Source organism: Talpa occidentalis, unplaced genomic scaffold (genome assembly GCF_014898055.3).
Source record: "Talpa occidentalis isolate TD23 unplaced genomic scaffold, MPIMG_talOcc4v2.1 talOcc4.1295, whole genome shotgun sequence".
Taxonomy (NCBI): Eukaryota; Metazoa; Chordata; class Mammalia; order Eulipotyphla; family Talpidae; genus Talpa; species Talpa occidentalis.
In genome coordinates, this window is record NW_023601317.1 from 12623 (window position 1) to 21071 (window position 8449).

The 8449-nt window shown below is 34.7% G+C and overlaps 1 protein-coding gene across 1 annotated transcript; it reads right to left on the reverse strand.

Annotated features, from left to right (window-relative positions):
• Positions 1–1703: 1703 nt before the first annotated feature.
• LOC119242643 (dual specificity protein kinase TTK-like) lies at positions 1704–8408 on the reverse strand. Its single transcript, XM_037508165.2, has 5 exons — positions 8304–8408; positions 6027–6203; positions 4942–5026; positions 4534–4631; positions 1704–2989 (listed from the first exon to the last, which is right to left on the reverse strand). Exons 1-5 carry the CDS (start codon positions 8364–8366, stop codon positions 2903–2905), a joined length of 510 nt encoding a protein of 169 aa, XP_037364062.1. The 5' UTR covers positions 8367–8408; the 3' UTR covers positions 1704–2902.
• Between the last annotated feature and the right edge of the window lie 41 nt (positions 8409–8449).

An 8449-nucleotide genomic window follows, 5' to 3' on the forward strand; every position in this document is an offset into this window, starting at 1 on the left:
TAGAAAGATGAAAAATTCAGTCTTGATCATGAGTTGCTGCTTGAGTTATATATTTTGGTCTTCTTCCAGGTTGCCACTGGTCATAGAGGATTAAGCAGCAAAGACCAGGGGCTCCCTCGTGGTGCAGGGGTTAAAATCTCAGCGCTATCAAGCTATGTGGCATGAGTTTGATCCCCCGCCAGGAAGCTGACCCTCATGGCGCAGTACTCCTCTCCTGTCTCACCTGCTGCTCCTCTCAGCAGTGGATTTCAGTAGGTCCACTGTCTCTGGTGAATCCTCTCACCTCCTGCACCTCTGGCCTAGGCAGATCCCAGTTCTTGTATGCAAAAAAAATAAAATAAATCTTACAAAAAAAAAAAAAAAAAAAAAGCAAAGACCAGCTGTTAAGGACAATAAGGTAATAATTTGCAGTAGAGTCAAAGAAGTGTGCTGGCCACTCACTGGATAGATTGGGTAACCAGTGTTTGACAATGTCTTCTAACCTGACCTGACCCACTTAGCCAGCCTGTTGCAGGCTGAGTCCAGTAGTATTGTTTCATTTGTGCAGACCCACACCCAAACCAGAAATTCCTGTTTGGGACCAGAACCACAACTGTTGTCATTGCCACTCCACACCCACCTGAGAACTGTGAACCTTGACTCACTGGGCCACAAATTTCCAAATTTGGGGGATGGGCAGTGCCCTTGGTACTTTGATCACAAGGGGGCCCTTTCCAGTTTTAGGGATAATGAGTCAACCTAGAGTGTGAATGGAAAGGAGTCTCTAGCCTGGGGTGCAGAGAATATCTAGTGAGGATAAAGAATCAGCCCTTGAGGAGTTACCACCAGAGAAGGACGCCAGGGACGCCAGGAATCCCCCTCAGGGACATAAACAGGGTGGGGAAGGACAGCAGTCCTTGCATACCATCCTCACCAAGCTCCCAGAGCTGTGGACACACACAGGCATACTGTTTGCCCCTGGTGTCTTGTCAGTATTTCCATGCATCTGTTCGATGCATCAGTGAGAACTAGTCAGTCAATGTCAAGACATTTGGATTACATCCAACAAAAAATTGTTAGTCCTCATATCACAGGAAAAGACACAGAAATGAGCACCTGTAGGGCAGCGACTTCAATTTACTTCATTTATTTAAACATAGGAATACCTTATCTAGGACCACGTGATGCCTCTGTTGAGAGAAATTTCCTACCCTGTGTGTCAAGGCAGCTCTTTGTTGGAGTCTGGGAACTTCCCACTATTGCCTGAATAATAAGAGTGGCTCCTTGTGCTTGAGAGGTGCAATGTGGTTTATATAAACATCTGCTTTCCTCCCAGGAATCTAAAATTTTAATATATGCTAGGAAAAGAGTAAGTGCATAGCTAGCCCCCAATAAAAACCCAGGGTGCTGGGTTTTCTAACTTAGCTGATAGGATTGCAAAATGGAAGCCTCATTGGCAGAGAGTCTGGCAGTTTCTTACAAAAGTAAAAATACTCTTCCCATATGATTCAGCATTAATACTCCTTAGCATTTACCCAAAGGAGTTGAAAACTTAACATCCACACAAAAACCTGTATACAAATGTTTATAGCTGCTTTTTTCATAATTGCCAAATTTGGAAGCAACCAAAGTGATCTTCAGTTGGAAAAACTGTGGTATATCCACACAATGGAATATTATTAGATATAAAAATATTAGACTATAGATAAATGAGCTGTCAAGCTATGAAAATACACTGAGGAACCCTGAATGCCAATACTAAGTGAAAGAAGCCAATGTGAAAGGTGACAAACTGTTTAATTTCAGCTATGTGACATGGAAAAGGCAAAACTAGGGAGATAACAAAAAGATCAATGGTTGCCTATAGGCGGGGAATAAAGAAAGGATAAATAGGCAGAGCAGAGAATTTTTAGGGCAGTGAAAACACTCTTTAATAGTATAATGATGCATATATCTCATTGTACATTTGTCCAAACAATGTACACAACCAAGAGTAATTACGATGATGCCTAAGTGCAGCGTTCATTAATTGTAACAAACATACTACTCTGGTGAGGGATGTTGATAATAGGGAGGTTATGCATGTGTGGTGGCAATGTTTGCACTTTCCCTCAATTTTGATGTGACTAGAACTTCTTAAAAAAAAAATCTTAATTTTTGTAAGTTTATTAAAATCTTGAAAAAAACTGGGGAAAAGTATAATTATATGATATCTTTGATTAACTTATTAGATTCAGTTCTAAAGATGCTGAGGCTACATTTGTAGTTACCCATTATGAAGTCATACAAGGAGGGCCAGTACTACACAAATTACGCCACAGAATCCAGCATGATACTTTCAATACAAAGAATAATAGATACTACTAAAAATTAAAGGGAGAATTAAAAGAGCCAAGTGCAGCCCTAAACTCTGGAATATTTCAGTGCTATGAAGCAATTAGGAAATCTATTTTAGCAATCAAATCCTTTAGATTTCTTTTCTCCAATATTCATTCAATAAGTTCTATTTTTATAACCTCCTCTAATACAATTTTTATTAAAAATTTTGCTCCCATATTAACAACACATTTATTTCCTTGAAGAAAATAATTTTACAACACTTTAATGTCATTTTATGCTTTATTTACATAGTTCTTAAGAATATATTTCAGTTGTCCACCCACTATTCCAACTGTGAAATATTAAATAGATTAGATTTGCAGGAAAGCACAAAAAAGAGAAAATAAATCTACAAAGTAATATATACAGTGTCATTAGTGGTTATTATTTTTACAGTTTTCTTTGACGATAATCCACTGAATGTTTCTGAAAATGACATTTCAGAATTAAGTTGTCTTCAAGAGAAGATTTCCATAAGAAGTCAAGAGTGTAATAATCCAATATATTTTACAGGTGGTATTTGACAGTTTATAAGATGATGAAATCATTTTTTTCCCCATTTTTTTTCAAAAGTCTTGGATAATGAGGAGGAATCATGACTTTCACCACTACTATAGTGTTCATATAAAGTCTGAAATTGAAAACATACATGTTTTGTAATTTTTAAACTCTATGTATTAGCAGATTAATATAACTCCAAATATGCTAATGCAATAAGCTGTTCTTTTGTTCTTATAATTAGGAAATATTTTATAAACTATTAGAGATAATAAAGAATATTAAACACCTAACTTAATATTAAATATCTCAGTTATCATGAATGAGGTACAACTCAATTTTTCTGTAAAAGAAATGTAACAGAGCTAATAAATGTGCATTTATCTGTACCTTCAAGGTTTTGTGACCTTATCTTAATTTTTCTTAAATAAAGCTGGCCTTAGATAAATGACTAAAATGTAAAATACACTTATCTGGAAATACACATTCAGATGTTATTTAAACTAATGAAAAGAAGACATTTAAAAATCAAATTGTTATATGAATAAGTATAATTAGCTATAATTCACATATTTAAAAAAATTTAAGACTAAGTCAATACCTAAATTATGAATGACATCTTTGCCATCAGGAACACCTAACTTTAGTGATAAGTATGTAATCCACCTCAATTTTTTAAAAGATTATTTTGTCCAATTTTAATTGCCAAAGCCATTGATTTAGTAACCTTCACTTGAGAAAATTTAAATGACTATATATAGAAAATTCCTCCAGAAATGTAACCAACATCTTAGATTGGCTTAACCACACTCAGAAAATTAACAGTTTTTAGTTTAATTATATTGTAACGTTTCAACTGAAATAAATTATTAACTGCTTGGTACTAAACAAATAGGTCACTAAGTATACTCAGGTTTCTAGAAATGACCAGGTGTTTGATGGCTGTGTGATACAAAAGTAATGGTACAGACATAAATGGGCACTGGGAAGCTGAAAGGTTTAAAACATTTGCTTCGAGAAATGTACTGACTGTTACATACAGCTTCACAGAAGTCAGTACAGTGATAAACGCTATGATTTCTCTAGGCTGGTTAAGAGAAAAATTGGCTAGAAGAAATGAGTTCAAAAACTGTGTTAAGAATGGTGTTAATTGGGGCCTCCCCGGTGGCGCAGCGGTTGAGCGCTGGGCTGCGAAGCTGCCTGCAGCCTCTGCAGCGCCAGTTCAATCCCCGGCCGCCGGGCAAGGGTCCCACATGGCGTGCAGACCTCTCCTGCCGCCCACTGCTCCCCTCAGCAGTGTCTGCCTGCTCTGCTCTCCGCTCTGGCTCTGGTGAATTCTCTCACCCTCCCGCGCTTCTGAATGTACCCAGTGCTTGTATAAATAAATAAATAAATCTTTAAAAAAAAAAAAAAAAAAGAATGGTGTTAAGAGATTCCTAATAAAACTTACAATCAAGATCTAACAGCATTCAGATCTTCTGAATGCACTTCATAATTTAATTTTAAATTGTTAATAATAATTTAATTTTAAATATAATTTTAAATTTAATTTAATTTTAATTTTCATTGATCTAATGAGTGAACAACTTTTCTTTAGATTACCTGTTTAAGTGTCTTAACTCACTTAACTATACAAAACAATTAAAATTCATGTCAACGGACAATAGACATACTTACTTTAGCAGCTTTCAAAATGGAGTTAGGAGAATTCAGACCAACAAGTTGGCCCAGAACATGTTTCATTTCTTCAGTGGTTCCCTTAGCCATCTGGTTACCTATAAAATATGAATAAATATACACTCAGTAACACATGGTAGCAATAAGAAAAATATAGGTGCTTCCGTTTAACAGCACTATAACTGCCATTCTTGTATTCACTGATCATAGCCCCTTATTTAGGATAAGAAACAATAACTGCCAACAAGTTTAAAAAAAGATGATTTAATTTATTTTAGTATTTGGCATAAAAGGATTTCCTTAAGGAAGGAGACAAGCTGGAAAAGAGTAGCCAATACAAATTGTTTTTTTTGGTAACAGTTTAGACTTTATTAGTAACCTGGTAATAAACTGATTTTAAAGAAGTACCTGGATGAGCTTGAATTTGAACATATGGATGTGCCAGAAGCTCAGGAATGGATATCCTCTGTTTAGGGTCCCTTATTAAACAGCACTATAAAAATAAATATTATTTTTTTTAAAGACAAAGCAAATATTCTTATGCAATATTGGTATTTTTCCAGATTGCATCAGATTGCACAAGTTATCTCGATATTCCACTCAGAAATGAAAAGATCATTTCACAAATCATTTTTGCAATACCTGAAACTATCCATAAGCTTTAAAATTTCTTCAGCGTCAACTTCACATGCCTTAAAAAGTTAACTCAGGGGCCTCCTTGGTGGTGCAAGGGTTTAAGATGCAACCTATGAAGCTATCCGCAGCCCCGCAGCACAAGTTCGATCCCTGGCTGGCCAGGGAGCAACCCACATGGTGCAGCAGACCTCTCCTGACTCGCCCGCTGCTCCCCTCAGCAGTGCATTTCAGTCAATGTGCTGTTCTGTTCCCCACCTTGTCTATGGTGAATCCTCTCACCCCCCACACCTCTGGCTGTACCCTGGCTCTTGTATGCATAAATAAATAAATCTTTAAAAAAAAAAAGTTAACTCAAATAAGGCAGATGGAAAGAGACAAATACTGATGGCATCACTTACATGTGGAATATAACATGGGAAACATAACAAGGGCCAGTCAGAAGCAAATCACTAACAAAATTTTGATATCTGAATGCAAAACTGGGGCAACCAGAGGGAAGGGTAGCGGGGTGGGAATAGGGGAAAGGAGGGGAGGGGCCCAATGGAACAGAGTAGAGGATTACTGGGGCATTGGTGGTGGGCATGGTGTGAAAATATATATTTGTAGACGTTTAAACCTATAACCACCAAAGCAGATACAATGATGTAAAACACTTTACGTCAATAAACATTATCTGGAAAAATAAAAAAGGTAATTCAGTCAGCAATTCCTTTCAATATACAATTGAAAATGACCCTTTTGACTTTAAAAAGAATAAGTCATATATATGTATCCCAGTTACATTTCTAGTTTCAGCTTTCTTTTGAGCAAACAAGTATATGAAATCCTGTTCTATATTCATATGTTATTAATATTACCTTTAATACATCTTGAAGATCTTTCTCTGGAATATCAGGAAATTCGATTTCATGATTAGGATCAATTATGGCATGTAATTTAGAAATCTGATTAATTATATGCTGAAATGGTGTTTTCCCATAAGTCATATAGTACAAAATGCATCCTAAAGACCAGACATCACTTTTGGGGCTGATCTAAAATAAATGAATAAATCACACTTAATTTTTCAACAAATTCATAATTAAAATACTTCAACTGAAACAAATTAATACATTTTGTCAGCTTATGAAAATACAAAACTAAAAATATTAAATTTACCTGTTTTCACCCAAATTACTGGATAATAATATTTTATAAGTTAATAAGTATGTATCAAATTTTAAAAGGTTTTCTGAGCTATCCTTAACCCAAGAAAACAAAGTATAGAGCCAGGCTAGGAGGCTAAATCTTAAGAGAAGACAGAAAGTCACATTGTAGTGATAAAAGATACAATCAAGCAAGAAATGACAGACACGAACTTCTATGCAATGAAACTACATTACATTTGATTATACTAAGCAAACACTATATTAAATTCTTTTGGGGGAATAGATCTTAGCATGCCTTTTAGGAAATGACATAAAATAGATACTAATATCTGAACACAAAGAAAACTGAAAATTGGTAATAATCTTAAAAAATCCATACCATCTATCAGTTTAAACATCTGGAAAGTCAGTCAATTTCTAAATAAATCATGGATTAAAAAGGGTTGAGATTCTGGGGAAATGGCGGTGGTTGTAGAAGTATAACTTTTCAAACTTTCCATATCGCCAGATAAGGTAAGTAATGTGGTAGCAAAACCATAAACATATGGAAAATATTACAACAAAACCAGGTGAAAAACTATACCCATGAACTCAGAATGCAAGTGGAGTCACACCACCAATAGCCACAAGTCTTCTGTAGAGGCATTTGAAGGATACAGCAGAGGGAAGTAAAGAAGGTGTCTAACAGATCTCACAAAAGAAATCCAAAAAGTCGGAAGAGTCAACAAATAGTGTTCACTAGGTGAAAACAATTTGAGGCTAGATTGAGAGGGGATTTGAGCTCTGTAATAGTGGAGGTATTACCTCACATGGCAGGATAAAATGCCTTCTATTCAGAATTACCAAGGCCATTCGATAGCTGGAGATTTATCAATACATACTAAATCACTAAGTTGACAATTGAACAACTTTGAGCTCCACATATAATTAAAAATAAGTATCTTAAAGTAAGAGAAAACAAAAAAATTTTAAAACTGAAATTACAAATATTAAGCATTAATAAAAATAAAAACACTACAGTAAACCTATAAGCTAAAGTAAGCTAAATGCAATTTAAATTATAAGAATACTAAAATTAAATTAGCAATTATTTAAATCCAGAAAATAGAGGAAAAAATAAAGATAAAGGAAATACAAATAGCAAAAATTAGAGAATAGAAAATATAATTAAGAAATGAAATCAAGGTCTGGTTCTTTAAAATTAATGAAGCCATGTAAGTCTAATGAAGAAAAAGAAAAAAAGAGGACAAATCTAAGTATTAGAAATGGGGACGTTAAACCGATAACTATTTGGCATAATTTTAAGCCAGTCATTTGAAATAGAAGTCATATTTTTCTAGGAAGAAATATATAATTTAGTAAATAAAAGCACATTTATCAAGCAATTATTTTGAGCTAGATAAGGTATTATGGGTTTCATATTTTCTCATTTAATGTTCAATTACTTTTAAAATAGGTACTATTTGTTAGCCTAATTTACAGATATAGAAACCGGGCAAGTTAAGTCACAAATGGACAAGATGTTCTCACACCTGCTTGGTTACATTGCCTGGGAGCTGGAAGCAGGCGACATGGCAGGCAAAGTAGACCTAACAAATGGCACCAATGAGGCTAACACAAAGGTCACTTTGAGGTGGTGAAATAAGACAAGTCGCCAGTGGCAGGCCAGGAAAATTACACATTAAGTTGTGTTTGGAAATACTGAATTCACAACTGAATAAATGTTAAGAAATAAAATGTAAGAGTCAGAGAGAGAACAAAAATAGATTTGAAAAATAGAGAACAAAAATAGATTTATAATCAATAGATTATAAATTCTGTTATTTAAAGGTGTGCAAATCAGAGTCGTTAGATCTTAATTTTTTTAATTTTAAAAACTCAAAACATCACAGTTGCATTTCTAACACAAATGCTGCCCTGAAAGTCCATTATAGTCCAATTCCTACTGATATCAGATAAATGGAATGTAAATAACTTATAGAGTACCTTTGATTTGGATTTCCCATTTTCTCTTGAGGAAGACATATCTTTGATTGCTTCTGGTGGCATATAATTAACTGTACCAACCTATTTGTCAAGTCACAGAAAACACAAATTAGTGAAAATATTTCATTCAGTATTAGGTATTTTTA

What these genes read in the sequence shown, in the direction of transcription:
- LOC119242643 (XM_037508165.2), bottom strand. Translation starts at nt 8,366, where the DNA reads ATGCCACCAGAAGCAATCAAAGATATGTCTTCCTCAAGAGAAAATGGG. An exon ending in TCAAATTCAAGCTCATCCAG is followed by an intron (nt 4,632 to 4,941) that starts GTACTTCTTTAA and finishes CATATTTTATAG; the next exon opens with GTAACCAGATGGCTAAGGGA. An exon ending in CCATTTTGAAAGCTGCTAAA is followed by an intron (nt 2,990 to 4,533) that starts GTAAGTATGTCT and finishes TTTCAATTTCAG; the next exon opens with ACTTTATATGAACACTATAG.